This window comes from Tupaia chinensis, unplaced genomic scaffold (genome assembly GCF_000334495.1).
Source record: "Tupaia chinensis unplaced genomic scaffold, TupChi_1.0 Scaffold000494_1, whole genome shotgun sequence".
NCBI classification, from domain to species: domain Eukaryota; kingdom Metazoa; phylum Chordata; class Mammalia; order Scandentia; family Tupaiidae; genus Tupaia; species Tupaia belangeri.
In genome coordinates this window covers 5,394,940-5,411,496 of record NW_006160006.1, presented here as the reverse complement: position 1 = coordinate 5,411,496, position 16,557 = coordinate 5,394,940, and the positions used below count along the sequence as shown (strand labels likewise).

The window sequence follows — 16,557 nt, the reverse complement described above, 5'->3', positions numbered from 1 at the left end:
AGAAGAGCAGGTCAATTTCATGCCAATATTAACTCAAAAAATTGTCTAAATGTAAGGCGTGTTTTGGTTCTGCTGTCTCTCAGGAATTCTGCGAGTAGACAGGTCTACGGTATTTCCATACACCAAGGTTTTCTGTGAACGCTTTCTGTGCCTTAGTTGTTCTAACCCTTAGCACAGCTGTACAGCCAACGCACTGTCCTCGCTCCTGTTAACAGCATGTGCCTCCAGCATGAAGCTGTTCTGTCCTCTAAGCTGAGAAGAAACGGATTAAAACGGGCAGAGTGCACTCTGGAACCAGACTTCCTAGACTCGAATCCTGCAAGGCCCTTGGTCATTGTGGAGCTGCCATCAGGTGTGTATGCTGTGCAGGTAGCAAAGTCCTGGAGAGAGTGAGGCTGACACAGCTGGAGGCTCAAATGAGAGCCATGGTCCGAGAGACGGGAAAGACGACCATAGCAGTGTCTGCTAGAGCACTCTGCCAGTGACGGTACACATGTTCCTCCTGTTCCTCATACCTAGTAAGTCCGGCCAACTTACTCTTCTCTAACGGAAGCTTGTATTGTCTCAGCTTTTGCTAAGCACAGAACAAGCTACATTTAATTGAGAGTCTGTAATGGTAACTGCTGTACGTTACTGTCCCCAGTCTGGACCTTTCCTTGTTCGAGACAGAAGGAGCAACCATGGGAGCGATTTGTGAGGAACTACTCGTGGTACTAAGTGACAACGAGCTCACAAATCTAATTTTCGAAAACAATTGACAGTTGAATCTCTTCCTTAGCTCATTAGGCTCCAGAAGCAGAAAGAAAGGAGCATTTCCAGAAAGTGCCTCATTTCCAGTTTTCCGAGTATAAAACACGCCTGTCCGATGACAATGTACACAGCATTAGGAAAGACTACTGCATTACCATCGGTATTTTTTAAAGATTCTCGTCAAAAGTAGTGATCCTTCATACCTGGACGACTTTTTGGGACTGCACATCAATGACGAGGACTCTGTCCAAGGTCGGCTGGGCAGCGTATATGAACTTGTCTTTGACGTTAACAGCTGAGGCCCACACACACCTCTGAGCTTCCTCTCCCTCCGCCTTGGGGCAGACTTCATCCTGTAATTTAGGAAATAGAAACGAAGTATATTTCAGATATAACACGGGCGTGAACATCATCTAGAAAATAATGCTCGGGCCTGAGTACTTCCATGCTCGGTGGCCGTAAAGAAGGCAGCACGAACACACAAAACCTCAATTTCCTGCTTTTTGCTAACAAATGGTTGTTGGAAAGACACTGAAGTCTTGTTATGTATGCTGCGAGACACAGCTTAAGTAGAAATACATGAAAAATGTCACTTAACTTGTGATTTATGTTTCAGATTGTGCTTCTATTCGCCAGGTATTGGTTTGGTCAATTTACTTAGTTACAGAAACCACTGCAAACAGATCTGCTGAGCAGCACATAAAATATATGTGTGTGTAGGTTATAAACACCATTTAGACAAAGATAACGATATAATAATGAACAATTATTCCCGTGTTTCACTTGATGTACCTTTTAGGTTTGGTTATTAATAATCTTATCTCATCGATACCTCAGTTATTTATTTATTTATTTATTTATTTATTTATTTATTTTAAGAGAGTTTTTTGCTATAGGGCATGTGTGCTCGTTGGAGAGACAGAGAGACTGAGAGAGAGAGAGAGACAGAAAACAAGGGGGAATGGCCATGTGCAATCTCGACTCTATTCACCTCTTGGGGGTTTGGGGCACGCATGCACATAGGTCCAGCATGAGTTTTAAGCCACGGGATCTGGAACTTAAAGTGCAGTCAACTACGTGGGAGTCCAACAACGTAATCATTATGTCAACTGCTGGTCTCCTCTGGCTTGAGTTTTTTAAGCAACCAGGTCCAGGACTCAAACTGCAGTCAACTACATGGGAGTCCAGTGACATAACCATTATGCCATCTGCTGGCCCCGATACTTCAGTTATTATCTCCTATGCTGAATTAGAATAATACGCCCTTTCTTCTCAAATTCATATTAAAACAGTTTTGCATAAGTGCACCTATTCACAATAGGTATTTAATAAGCATGAAACAAAATAGCATTTTCATTATCAACATCAATGAACATTTTTTGAAACATTTATGTCCTTATATCTTCCATGAGTAAGAGAGACAGAGAGAGAGGGTCTTGGCTCCATGATCCACCCCCAGCTTAGCCAACTCCAAATCATAGGCACTCGTGTTCCTGTAGTACTCTGGGGGTTTCGGGACGCAAACATGGAACCTTCTCCTTTGGGTCGGCCCCATGCAATGACATATTTTACTGCTGAGCCGTCGTTGGACCTCAGCAACTAGACCACATTTGACATCTAGTACTCACACCTGACACCTAATAGTTCAGCCCTTGTCCGCCAACACAATCCATACAGGGGCTTTCCTGTTTGCATAAAAGTTGCAAAGTGATGAAAACATGACAGCGTTTTGAAGTGAGATATGCGGTGTTCTAGTGCATGTGCACAACACCCCTCTGTGACTCACCCACAGGAATAAACATGGGGTCTGCTGCTGTGCTCTCAAGTTTGCACCCAGCTCAGGAAAGACCTGAATGCCCTCTCGTCTCCAAGACCCAGCTCAGCGTTCTAAGGCTCAGGAACATGGCGCAGCAGCATTGTCCTCTGAACAGCAAGGTTGTTCTGGGCTTTCAGGACCCAAGCAAGGATCCCCAGAACCATACACGTAATGCACACGTATCTCAGGAAGCTCTGGAGCTGTGGAACGGACTTCTCTTCACAGAAGGACCATTTGTTCCTTTGTGTCTGCCAGGGGTCTGAGCTGTGTGCCATCCGTGGCCCTCTGAGAGACACAGTGCAAACCTGCAGCAGACACCAGCTCAAGGCCGGCTCCGAGGAGAGTGGTACTGTGCTTCCACAGATCCGCACTCACTGAGACGTTGTTCACTAGGTTACATTTTTCTTCAGGCACACGCTGAATGTCATTGACAGAAACCTATTTCAGGAAAAACAAACACTACCTAAAATATATATCTGAGAGGCAAGAAGAGGTGACAGAGACTGGAGCCTGAGGTTGATGAAAGGCTCTGACTATAGGGAAATGTTTACAAAGTCTTTGCGCTGCTGTAAAAACTACCAAAACCTGCCAAAGTCATACAAAGTGAGAGTGACCTGACCCGTGACTGTAGGCCAAACAGCTGGTGAGCCAGGAGCAGTTACCACCCTTGTGTGCTGCAGAACCAGCCAACAGTAAAATCAATGGCTCAGGCAGGAATGACTCCCTATTTGTATGCTGTTCCCATAAGACCTCGCTGACCAGACTTACGACCATTTTTTTTCAAAGCCATTAAAAGTTTCCTGACAGTCACTCTGAATTCCCTGTGCTGTTTCACGCCATTATTTCTGATTATAGTCTATTAGGTCCCATTTTACAATAGCACTCTTATTTTTTTAGATTACACAGATTAATATTTATTTATGTGAATGAGAACTGTAGAGGGATGTTTTCACATGCATTAGGCTTTAATGAGATAAAAAGACAAGAAATGAGATTAAGATAATACATACTGATGAGGAGAGCTGTCCGGGATTATATCAAAGAGCATCACTCTGATCCACTTTTTATAGAAATGAATACTGCCATTTAGAGTAAAAGGAATTCATAGGATATTAAAACATAAAGTCAGTAAGGAAAACACAGTTCATGCTCATATTTAGAACTTAATCCCTTTGGGATATCTCTATGTTTAAACACATATTTCCTGCATATGTAATATTCTCTTCCAAATTGCTAAAGGAGTACTAAATATATCACTACTGATGCTCTAAGTTTAAATTTAGCAATTAAAATAGTGTAGACAGAGAAAGAGAGAGACAAGCCCCCCTGCAAGGACTTACACCACGATCCTCCCTCAGCCTCTGCAGCTAGCCAGGATATACACATGTGCACACAGCCGGCACGTGGAAACCAACCGAGAAATTAAATATCCACCTCCCAAGTGGCTCCCTCCTGGCAAAGTGGCATGCCACCTCTATGTCACCAATGGCTGGCCTGAAATTCTTCTTATATAGCTGCATCTTAATTTCCATGTAGATAGGATAGCATTTAAAATTAGTATATTAGGGGCCAGGAGATGGCATACTGGTTATATTGCTGGACTCCCATATGGACAACTGAGGTTCGAGTCCCAGACCCAGTGGTTGAAACTCATTGCCAGGCATGTGTGTGTGCATGCCCAAAATCTGATGAGGTGAGGGGATGAGAAGAGACTGTGGAGTGACCATCCCCCCTGGGGGGTGATTTCTCACTTTCTGTCTCTGTCTCTCTCTGTCTTTCTGGCAAGCACACATGCCCTATAGCAAAAAAAAATCTCTCAAAAAAAAAAAAAGAAAAAAGATTTTTTAAATCTGAGCCATTATTTTCAAATATTTACTAATTCTAATGCTGAGCAAAGTTGAAACTGGTGATTGGCTTTTATTCCTTTTCTCTTCCTCTGCACCTCCAAGTGACTCAGAGTGATACTTGAGACCTGCCTGAAATACAGAAAAGAATTTAAAACACGAATGGCTTCACTATAGAAGTGAGATTTTGAGAACGACTGTGGATATAAAAAGAAGATAGCTCTGAAAATGATCCCTAAATAGAAATCTTGAAGATTTTCCCTCAAAAGACTAAAGATTTAGTAATTAATCTGATAAAACAAATTTGCAGGAGCATTGTAATAATTACATCGTTGTAAATATATTTAGAAAGAAGAAAAGCTAAAAATTGTGTAAGCAAAATCATCACTTTCTTAAAGAAACACCAATGGAAATTTTTGCATTATAATTGAGGAACTGACGCTGCTGAGCACACCTCAGTGAGAACACGTGGCTGAGGCTTTGAAGTGAGACTGAGCACAGGGGGCATGAAGAAAGAGTCTGTTATCATAAGCTCTTTATTTAATTCTTACATGCAAACGTTATTTTCGAAATGGCAGTTTTTCGTGAATAAATGTAAATGTCAGGCCAGAGGAATGTAGTTGAGACAGGTGTAAGAAGTCAGGTCTGTGTGAATTTGTATGCCCCGAGCACGAGTTTCTGATGTTTAAAGACATCCGCATCGATACTTTTTCTATCAATTAAACTCTTCAGCTTTACTCTTCAGCAATTTCCACTGAAGAATCCAAACAAACTTAGACACATTTCTTTCTAAAGTGTGTGGGATGCATCTTGTACCTATGTAAGTGGGTCCTCCTTACTCCCGTAAAAACATTTAAACCTCGGCCCGATTGTCTGAGATACACCTCTCACTCTGCTCAAATTCATCCGAATAACTCGGCGGGTTCTTATCAACAATCCCCGAGGAAGACTTAACATGCTTTAGATGAAGTGCCTTGACCCAGTTAATAAGCCACCAACTCCATTACAGTGCCGTGGGACAAGTTACACACTTTCCACTCTTTTCCACCAGTGTTAGGTTTGCGAATTAAAGTCTAATAAAAACACAACGTAGGGATGGTAAAACTGTGTGATTTTTAAAGTAACATTAGAAGACCTTCAGAAATTTAGGACTTCAAAGATCAATTTTATAAATTCATTTCTTTTGAAATCTATAGGAGATCTTCTAAGGATTAGTTAGAGGCAGTTTACATTCCTCTCCTCAGGACGCTCTTGGCAGGACTCCACTGCGACCAGACAGGGACAGGCTGACATTTTCATAGCTCTCTAACCCTTTGTAAATCAAGCCACATTCCAGGAGACCCGCAGAGAAAAGCCTGAGTGGAGGTCCGTCTAGATAGCCTTTCTGCAGTACAAGGTGGGGCCATCCCAGACTCACGCTGGCTTCACAGGGAGATGAGCCTTCTGCATCCCATGTAGGGGCTGGTGTTTCCGGGACCTTGTGTGGACCCAAGCTGGAGAGGCAGTACCTGGATTAGAACCAGAATGAAATGCAGCAGGTGCAATGCCAAGGACACCAGCCCTGGGGCAGTCAGCAGACAGACACAGCAGAGCTTCCCCACTGCTTTTTAAAAATGTGTATTTATTTTTTCCAAAAGCAAGGAAAAGACACGCCACCCTCCACAGGGTCCCCAGCCTTCAGCCCCTAGATCATGGGTCATGGGCAAGTATGTGCCTGGCTGGTGTGTGACATCCGCTGCCTTGAACCAGGAACCCGCCCATGTGGACTGCCCGGCAGAATACTGTGTCTCACTTCTGTGTCCCATCCGGCCCCAGTCAGTCTCGTTTTTCTTTCCTTTTTTTTTTTTTAGAGAGAGATTTTTGCTATAGGGGGCATGTGCTTGCCAGAGAGACAGAGACAGAATGAGAAATCACTCCCCAGGGTCTTGGCCATGCTGCCATCCTCATTTCTAATCCAGGTTCTGATTTCTTGGTAGTAAATACTCTGGACACTGTGGGTAAGCTGCTCCTAGGCACACATTCCCCTCTAGTGAACGCTGGCACTGTTTACGAAGGTGAACAGGCAGCTCCGGGGGCAGTCCTTCCAGGCCTCCTTTGGAAGGCACAGTGGGTTCAGTTCTGAAGCTCAGTGTCACAGAAGTTTTCATGAAAACCAGAGCTAGGCGTTCACCTCACACAAGGTAAGACCTACTTTTCTTTTTTAAAATTATTTATGTTGTTCATGATAGAGTGTGTGGGTACCCACAAGAGAGAGGAAAAAACGCAGCTCTGACAGGTCCTGCCACACCATGATGCCCTGTCTCCAGACCCCAGCCAGCCAGGACCCTGGGCATGCACTGATGCATCCAGTAAGTTTTTAGACTGACCTGGGGATCTGAACCCATGAGCAGTGTGGCTTCCAGCATTGTAGTCTAGGTGGTGACCAGCTGTGCCACCAGCTGGGCCCACAGGGGGTTTCCTGAAAGTCCTTTCATAATCCATGGACGTACGTAATACCATGGTGTTTATGAAGAACAGTGTCTAACTCTAACCAGCAAATGCAGACGCTGACTCAATTAAAAAAACTAAGAAACCCAGTGATAAGAATGACGCAGCAGTTGTAAACCCGGGAGGTAAAAGATGAGTAATCCTGGGAAAGCGTGCCATCTCTGAGCGTGCAATCTTAAACAGTTTTCAAAATCCTTGCAGTTTGAGTTCTAAATCCTTAAGTCAGAAGCAGAATTCTGTTTGCCTGAAGTTCATCTTCTAGGCGACAAGACGAAATCACGTGCACAGCTGGGATAACCACAGCAAGGATCCCATCTAGTGAGGCTATGCAACTCGAAGAAAAAAAGAGACTGAAGAGTAACTGAGAGCGTGTGGTATGAATCCTCACCAACTCGCTATCACACACGGAAGCCTAATGGAATCTGACACTGCACCAAAATTGACTTTTTATTTAGAGCAAGCAAACCGTACCTTCTGAGAGTGTTGGAGACTCTGGGACCAGCAGAAGACGCTACACTCTCACATACCCGCTTTTAACTAAATGGTGCTGATCAATGAATTATATTGGAAATTACTATGCTCTACTGTCAGCAGTGAACCTGAAAAATATATCCATTTTAAACCTCATTCATAAAAAAGAAATGATTACAAAATCCTCATTTCTATCGCTCGTACTCAAGCAGTTTATCTTTTAAGACAGACACACAAGCTTTCCTCTGTACGGAAACTCAGATTACACAGCACATCCACACAGGACCTTCGGACCATGGATTAAAATGAGCAGGCCCACGAGGCTGAGATCACCCTGGGACAAGTCAATGGTAAGTGATTCTACAAAACATTTTTCACAAACGCATGGAAAGAAGAACACTGCTTTACGGGAACTGTGAAGCAAGGAGAAATATCTGGGTGGGGAAGGAGTTAAAAGGATCTATCTTTAAAACGAGACAAGGCATAAGAGAATAAATAGCCAGTGCTCTAAGCTACGGAACGTTCTTGAAGTTTGTGTAACGATGTGTCAGGCACTGTCCGGAGCCTGGAATCGAACATGAATTAAACCTGGTTCTTGACTCTGAGAGACAGGGAGAGCCGGTGACTGACCTTCCGTGTCAGCGTGGCTGGCTGGTCCAACTCCAGCCTTCCTGTGGCAGTGAAGGTGCTGGGCTGGGCTGAAGGGACCGCCCCTGACAGGGCTTGACTGCCTAAAACAGACCACCCACCACTGACCACGGTTCAAGTCTCGGACCTGGTGGCCTGCTTTCTCTCTCTCTCTTTCTCTCTTTCTCTGGTCAAAATAAAATAATAATAATAAATAAAGTTAAATAAAACAATTCTTTAAAAACGAATAAATAAATAAGGCATTAGACTGCGCTGTCTGCCGGACATGTAGGGGAAAGCTGAGCTATCTTCATAATTGCTTTTCTTTCTCACTCGAGAGCAGAGTTCTCGGTGTGATGGATTTACCGTCCCCCACACCGCGGCAGGCTGGCTGTGCAGCGGAAGGTAAGGCACGGAGGCAATGGCATCTGCTATCTGCTCCTTATCTCCTCTGGGGTGTCGCTGCTTGTCTGAACTTACGGCTGTTAGGCTGAACTATTTGCCCAGAAATGGCCACTGTACTCTCACCCTTGCCCTCCTGTGGACAAACCAAAATCATCCTTTGTCCGTTCCCTTTGCTAGCTTCAGTCGGTCACGAAGGCCCGGCCCTTGGGCTGCCCACGCAGACCTCCTCCAGCTGTGACTGGCCCATGTACGCCTCTGCCTCACTGCCTCACTTCTGCGTCTGAACGTCACGGTCCCTCCCAGCACATGGCACGTCCCTGTCCAGAACCTGAGTACCGCTCAGACGCAAGGCCACGAACGGTTCCTTGGAAGCCACCCCAGGGCCTGTCCCATCAAACGCCTCTTGTTGGATTCCCTTTTTAAATGAAACTTTGTTAAAGTTTGGTTTGTCGGAAGTTAGGTTTTTACGGTGAGAACATGCGGACAACACAAATACTTTTGACGTGACATGTTTTTCTGTGCACGTTCACCTTAACATACCTCGTGCTGTGAGTGTATGAAAAGAATTGGAATATCCTATCATATAGCAAAAACAAGACATGGCCCCTAATGTGTATGATTAATACCCGTTTCGTCGGGTAAATACTTCCTGGGAAAGGTGAGATAGGTAAGTAAAGAAATAAAGAAACTGATGTTTTCCATATAAATTTCAATTGCTCATTCCACTGAGACCTCATGAAAGAAGAGGCGAGCAGCGGCAGCGTGTGCAGAGCAGTGACGGTTATTACAGGCAAGCTTCTCAGTGGGCTGCAGCCCCGGCTGCCTGCAGAGAGGCGTGGCGCTCTGCACCCACAGCAGGGAAGCCACTGCAGGCTGCTTCTGCTCTTGGTCTGCGCTTCTGTGGCCTTCCCTGTAATTCCGAGCAAGGACTTGGGAATGCAAAATACATTATTTTATTTTCCGCCTCAGGTACAAACCTGCAGAGTAGCAGCTAATATCACTAGTTGAGTACTTCCTTCCTTTCTTTTTTTTGCTTTTTTAGAATTATTTTTATTTTACTATTTATTTATTTAAATTTGACCAGAGAGAGGGAGAGAGAGGGAGAGAGAGAGAGAGAGAGAAAAGTGAGAATGCCAGCCACCAGTCCTGGGATTCAAACTGTGGTCAGCCATGTGGGAGCCCAGCACCTTAAGCACCGCACCGCCTGTGGGCCCCAAGTACTTCCTTTCGGACATAAGTCTTGTCTGTGTCTATTTCCAAAATCAAATTCACTTAGCAAAATCATAGAATAAAAAGGAATTTCAGATACTTGCCTGAAACCCGAGGAGCTTTTCACTGGGCTTAATGTGCCTCTGAAATTCACATTCTATGGGCTGTACCACTTTGATTCCATCTTCATAAAACACGTAGAACATGTTCCCAATTCCCAGACCTTAGGAATAAAAACACATTTGAAAGTTCAAAACGAAACGATCTGAAACTTGTACATCCCAGACTCAGCGCCCTCCTCCTACCCCTCGCAGGAGATCCATTTACGACGTCCTGTGATTAATAAAGCAAACATAGGCACCTTCGGTCTCACGCAGACGTTCTACTCTATTCCTCGTCTGCCACTCAGTGACTTCCTTACCGTAATTCAGTAGATGTTGCACACAGTATGAAGTACATGTATGTGCGAATTACACGTTTTCATACATGCATTACGGTGGATACTTTCCTCATGCAAAGTAGGTGATTAAGGAACAGGCCTTTTGAAGAATCAAATTCATTTTACTAGATGAGTTCACCAGGGAAAATGAGTATTATCTATTTTTTATGTCAGAGGGCTCATGTGCGACACGAAAGAAAGAAAATGAGCATGAGAGAGAGCACCCCCACCAACAAAGGCGGGCATGCCACAGCCCCTCTTCCTCTGTCGGTCCACCCCGTCAGGATTCTGCGGACCAGTAGCGTGATGCGCACTGCAAGCCAACTGAGCTGGGATTTGAACCCTGGTGAGCCATGTGGAATCCAGTCTGATCAGTGCAGTGCCTAATTACTGTGCTATGGTCCAGCCCAAGAAAATTAAAATGAATTCTTTGAAGAAATTCAGTTCATTAGTCGAGATTTTTAGGAACTAAACACCCTAGATTTGGGAGAATGTATACTTTCCTAAACGATTTTTTGTCTAAATAATCCAACACAGAGGTCAAACATGTTAGTTTGTATATTGGCAATGACCGGGAGGAATGATTTCTGTATCTTAAAAGGAATTACTATTATTTTGCTTTAATTATGTTTTTTGACATAGGATGCATGCACTAGCCAGAGAGAGAACGAGAGAGGTAAAGTGAGAAATCAGCCCCGCCCCGGGGGTGAAGGCCTCACTGTCCTTTGTTCTCAGTCCTCCTCTTGGGATTTGCGCATGCGTGCACATACATCTGGCATGGTTCTTCATGTCACCAGGTCTGGAACTTGGACCGTGGTCAGCCGTGTGAGAATGCAATACCTTCCCCACTACACTACCTGCTGGCCCAAAGATCCTAAGCCCTTAGTGCAACGTCTTAAATTATACTTGTGCAAGCCTTTGGTTGGCACTATCCCTTTGCGAGATCAACCTTCGTTGTACCATATAAATATGCACAAGTTTTGTATATCAATAGAAAATAAAGGAAAATGCAAAATGAATTGTCCTTTCACTTGTTTTCACAGTACAGAGTGTGAGGCATTTCAGAAATTCACCTCCTCCCTGACTCTATAAATCCACACTGAGTCCAGGAGGTTACAGCATTGAGGTCTGGAAGGTTGGGGTTAGCCGAGGCCTGACCCTGGAGCGTCCACACAGCAAGGCACACCCGCCTGTCCCGATGTGCCCAGCCACAGCCCGGGAAGTCCTCGCTCTGTCTCTACCGTCATGGTTCCTTTGGCTGTACTGATTTGCAGGATCATGGTTATTCAGTCTAATTATATCGAACCTAATTTAGGGACAGCAACCATCGGAAAGTTAAGCAGTACTATTAAAATCCTGGTAGTTTGGAATGTGAAACCATTTTTATGTAAAATGTTCACATTCTACAAACATCTATAAAGAGAAAAATTATTTATTTCAATACAAGAAGTTCCCCAAGCAATTTCTGCTCCCAGTGGAGCTTTCCACCCATTGAAGATCCCGATGAAAGTTTACTGGTTTGTAAAACTACGTATTTGTTGAACTCATTCAATAATCATTTGTATCTTACAAATATGTTCCTTGTGAATTAAAAAAAGTCACCAGTTAGGCTCAGCTAGTCACGTATGCCTCTATTCTTATGATTTAGAGAAAACATATTCAAACTTAATTGCGATGTTATTGGTGTTCATACACAGGGTGCATACATTTTTTTCTTTTAACACACAAAATTATTTTTGTCTAACAATAAATACAGTTTAAATGACTCCAGGTGGTTTTACATGTATTATTATTTTACAAATAAGCTACAGTCCTCATAGTTAATAGCTGCAATCTTTATCAGTTAATAATGCATTCTAATTCTAGAGAACCCTGCATTAAGACGCATATTCCAGAACAGTAGCAAAAATGAATTGAATTTAGCAACAACTAAATTCAAGTCACATTCTTTCATAAAATAAAATTTAGTAGTTGTCAGCTGTTATTTATAATTATACTTCTGCATAAAGGAATATAAATTCCAGGCCCAAAGGTTTAGAAAGTTTCAAAAAAATGCATCAGTGTTTATGTAAAAATAAATATTTGTATCAGCTAAGCCTCCATGTAGACACCTGCATAAGATTGATGTAAGATGCATATCAATAACTATCAATGTAACATATTGGGTCCTGGGCTAGCAGGTGGCATAGTGGTTAAGATGCTGGCCTCCCACAAGCCTGACCACGAGTGATTCACATCCCAGACCTATAGGCCTGCTTTCTCCCTCCCTCCCTCTCTCTCTCACTCTGGTGAGCGTATGTTTCTTATAGCACATTTAAAAAAATAATAATGATAAATAAGATTAAATAAAAACATTATTGAGTCCTGAATATTGTTGCTGAAACCAATGAATACAACTGACTAATGAGGTGACTGATTTTCGGTTGGCCATTCCAAACTAAGTTTGACATGTGGTTCAAAGTTCTTAACAGATTTGATTAAACCTGACTGCCTCCCCCGTCCGCACCTCGGAAATTCTGCTCTACTGTCCTGAGCTTGAATGTGTTTGTCTTTCACAACTACTCACTCCAGCCTGTTTGCAAAGATTCCTGAAGCAGCCCTTTTCCTTACCCCTGTGGATGTCTGGGTTACCTTCTTTCTGCACACTCCACACACCGCAGTCAGGGGTTCCCCCGTGCTGTGTGGCACTGGGGAACTGCTTGAGCTGCAGTTTTCTCTGAAAACCACTTCTTCTGTTCCAAGTATTCTTTCAAGTATGACTCTATTTCCTTACTTTTAAAAATATGAATTACACATCAGCATTTTCACCCATCAGAAACTACTTTCCAAGCTACAAGTTATAAGAGAAATTACAGAATTGTTCTGTAAGGCTTACTTTTTTTCTGCTTGACTGCTTTCAGTAGGAAGATAATTTGTTTGTGTTTATGTAATAGTAATGCCAACAAAACACCACATGTAACTATGTTAGTTAATAATAATTATAAAATAAACCCCCAAGCATTGATGGTTGTGCTTATGAAATAAATTTTATCTCTTTAGAGGTCTCTTCCCTCCTCACCCATAAAAGGTCACATTTGTCATTTTTTGGGCAAGACACACTTTGCTCTCAAAATCCTTATTAAATTTTCATAGCAGAATTTATGATTGAACATATGATTCATGTTTCTTAAATCTGCTGCTATAATGTTATGCATATATAAACTTATTAAGAAATAAAGCTGAAGTACAGAGTTAATTACCTGATGTGATGTTGGCAATTAGGACATGTACAAATTTTCATGTGGGCATTTCTTAGTTTGGTGCATAAAAATAACAATAATACATTTGTGTAGATTCATTCTAACAACTTGATTTTTATACCCTGTCTTTTCTTAGAGGTATGAGGAAATATGCCAAAGAGACAGAAACCTCGAGATCCTGCTGGCAAAAGCAAATGGTGAAATGGCTTATAACAGAATCGGGTCACTGTCCTCTTCTTCCCTTAAACCCACAGGGTGACACACACTGCTACATTCCAGTTTACTATGATGCCACCTTTCAGCCCTGATTCCCAGAACCCATTTGCCTACTAAGAGATCAACCTGACTTTCTAGTAGGGCATTTCCACGCTGGATCCTTTCAGGGGCTCCGACAAATCAAAATCTGTTCATGATTTTAAGATGTCTCTCTCATTCTCTGATAAATGTGGAATGTAGTTTTCAACAGAGGGTGGGTTTGTTACGATGTCATGTGTGACATGCACAACTCAGTACAGTAGACGCAGGAATCCAGCATTCTAATGCAGCCGGGCAGAAAGATTTGCAAAATGTTATGTGTGTGTGTGTGTGTGTGTGTGTGTGTGTATACATATGTGTGTATACATATATGTATACATATACGGCATATATAAAATATGTTATATATGATGTAAAATCTACTTTTGTCAAAAAAGTTATATCTATTTGTATATCTGTAGATAGTTACATATATAACTGCCCGGTTTTTTGCAAAAGTAGATTTTAAAAAACTCATGTACTATTTATTTTATTTTATTCTTTTACTTTTTTTTTCTTTTTCTTTATGAGGGAGAGGTGGATGGAAAAGAATAAGAAAGGAGAGAGTAAGAAAGAGAGACAGAGGGGCCGGCAGGTGGTGTGGTGATTAAGGGCACTAGACTCCCACATGGCTGACTGTGGTTCAACTCCCAGACCTCGCGGTGGTTCACATCCCAGACCTGGAGACTTGCTTTCTCACTTCTTCTCTCTTTCTCTCACTCTGGCCCTCTCTGATCAAGTTAAAATAAATAAATAAACAAACAAATAAATAAATAAATAAATAAAATTAAATAATTGCTAAAAAAAGGAGAGAGAGTGAGAGACAGAGGCTCTTCCAGGCTCTCCCAAATAGCTAGAGTTCCTGGCACATGCAACTGTGCACAGCATGTTCAAATCAGTCCTGAGACCAAACTTGGGCCTCCCAAATGGCTTCCAGCCTCCCAAGAGGTGTTGCATTTTGAGCACCACCGTGGCTGGGCCAAGGCACTATTTATTTATTGCTACAAATAATAGCTTTATTATAGCTATTTTACATAAGTTAATAAATTGCATTTTTAAATTTTCTGATTTAATTTCTAACATCTAGAAACTAGAGAGTGGAAATAAGTGCCCCAAAGCGAAGCTCTTTGAGTTTTCAATGATATTTAAGACTGTCAACAGCCCCTCGTCTCACTGTAACCCTTCATGAGCACTCTGTCGCAGCACGTTCCAGACACGTGACTTCAGTTGGACCTGCCGCTCTATTCACAGCCGGCCTGGGAAGCTGTGCGGCTGTTTGTCGTTTGGCAACCCCTGGTGCAAACAGGCGCCTGTGCTTTGTCTTCTCCAGGTCGATTGCTAATCTAATGCCGTGCAGTGGCTCTAGAAAGTGATCCATGATTTGTTTGCTTCTTGTGAGCTTTCTTTCTGCTTTGTTTTTCTTTCTATACAGAGGAAGGACATAAGCAAGAATTACTCGCAGCCTCATAAGAAAGAAGTATTTCCCAGAGGATTCTCTAATCGATACTGCTCCTTTAAGTACATGAAGTGGACCGCAAACGAGATGGAGGGCACACGCACTGCCCCGTCGTCCTGTGGGGAAGGCGAGCCGCCCTGGACGACAGTGCGCCGCGTTAACGTGGTTATATTTACTGTACAGAGCATACACGAGGGGCCTGTGCATTGCTACCATGTATTTATTTGGCTAGAGAGTGCTTGTACTTGCCAGAGAGGAAAGGCAGAGAAACAGAATTAATGAAAGACTTAGGGGACCATTCGTTTTCTATAAAAGACTATCCTCAAACACATCGGAGGAGGCAGGCTGTGGAGCAAACAGGCTTCTGAGAGAGGGAGGAGAGAAAGCAACGCCCGTGGGAAACGGTCAGGCCACGGTCCTTTCTCTCCCCGTCTCTCCTTTGGGATTTTAGGCACACACGCACACATACCCAGTGTGTTTTTGCAGATGGTAGACCCAGAACTTGAACCAGCACACATACCCAGTGTGTTTTTGCAGATGGAAAACCCAGAATTTGAACCGCAGCTCACCATGTGGGAGCTCTCTGCCTTAAATACGAAGCCGTGGAGCTGTACACACACACACACATACACACACACACACACACACACACACAGAGATGGATGTGATTTGTGAAACAGTGCACATTAAACTGAGTGAAATCTTTTCAGATTACAAATTTTTGGCCAAGCTAAATTCTAATATTTGTATTTAAGGAGGTGAACTTACAATCAGCATAAAAATACTATACTGTTAAGTAACATTTAAGGCATGTAAAATGACATTCGGAGACGTATCACTTTCAGCTTTCTATAAAGTGTCTGAAATTCTACAACTTGTGCCCACTGTGGTAAACTTCTCAGCCAAGAGGCAAACGTAAAGCCTCACTAGAACGGAAATAAAGGCGGGTCTCAGAAATACGGGATTCACGGGCTTGAGGCAATCGGTGATTACATCTGACAGAAAAGTGGAAATAGTTTTGAAAAAGTAGTACATTTTGTTAAGCAAACGCATAAGCATGTGCTCACAGTTTGAATTAATTTCTTATAGAAATAAAAGTATTTATTTTGGTTGAAAAATATCATTTATACTCATTATTAGTCTAATCTTTTTAAAATGGAGATAAATATCAAATTTGGAAGCTTTTATCGATCATATTTTCATAATTTTCTTATGAAATAATTACACACACTGCTGGGCTGGGTTTCCATGGCTGTTCTGTCCCCTCTGGTCACCATTATACCGTTACTATATCCGTACACACAGTATTAATTTATTTAATTTTTAGTAGAATGCATGTAAACAATCCACAGAGCAGCAGAGAAAGAGGGAAGGAGAGGGATGTGGGAAAGCACCCCTATGGCACATGGTTATGCTGCAATCCCTTGTACATCTCTCCCCTTATAGGACTTTGGGCACACACACACACACACACACACACACACACACACGCCTGGAGTGTTTCTCAAGCTGCTGGGAGA

General features: G+C 42.7%; 1 protein-coding gene across 1 annotated transcript in view; it reads right to left on the bottom strand.

Annotated features, from left to right (window-relative positions):
• Window positions 1-412: 412 nt before the first annotated feature.
• The window catches only part of FSTL5 (follistatin like 5), a 570,868-nt gene continuing 554,723 nt past the window's right edge, over window positions 413-16,557 (bottom strand). The window contains exons 12-14 of the mRNA XM_006156498.2: window positions 9,714-9,832; window positions 954-1,103; window positions 413-574 (exon numbers count right to left, since the gene is read on the bottom strand). Of these exons, the coding sequence (XP_006156560.1) occupies window positions 413-574; window positions 954-1,103; window positions 9,714-9,832 (431 nt within the window). The remainder of the gene's footprint in view (window positions 575-953; window positions 1,104-9,713; window positions 9,833-16,557) is intronic.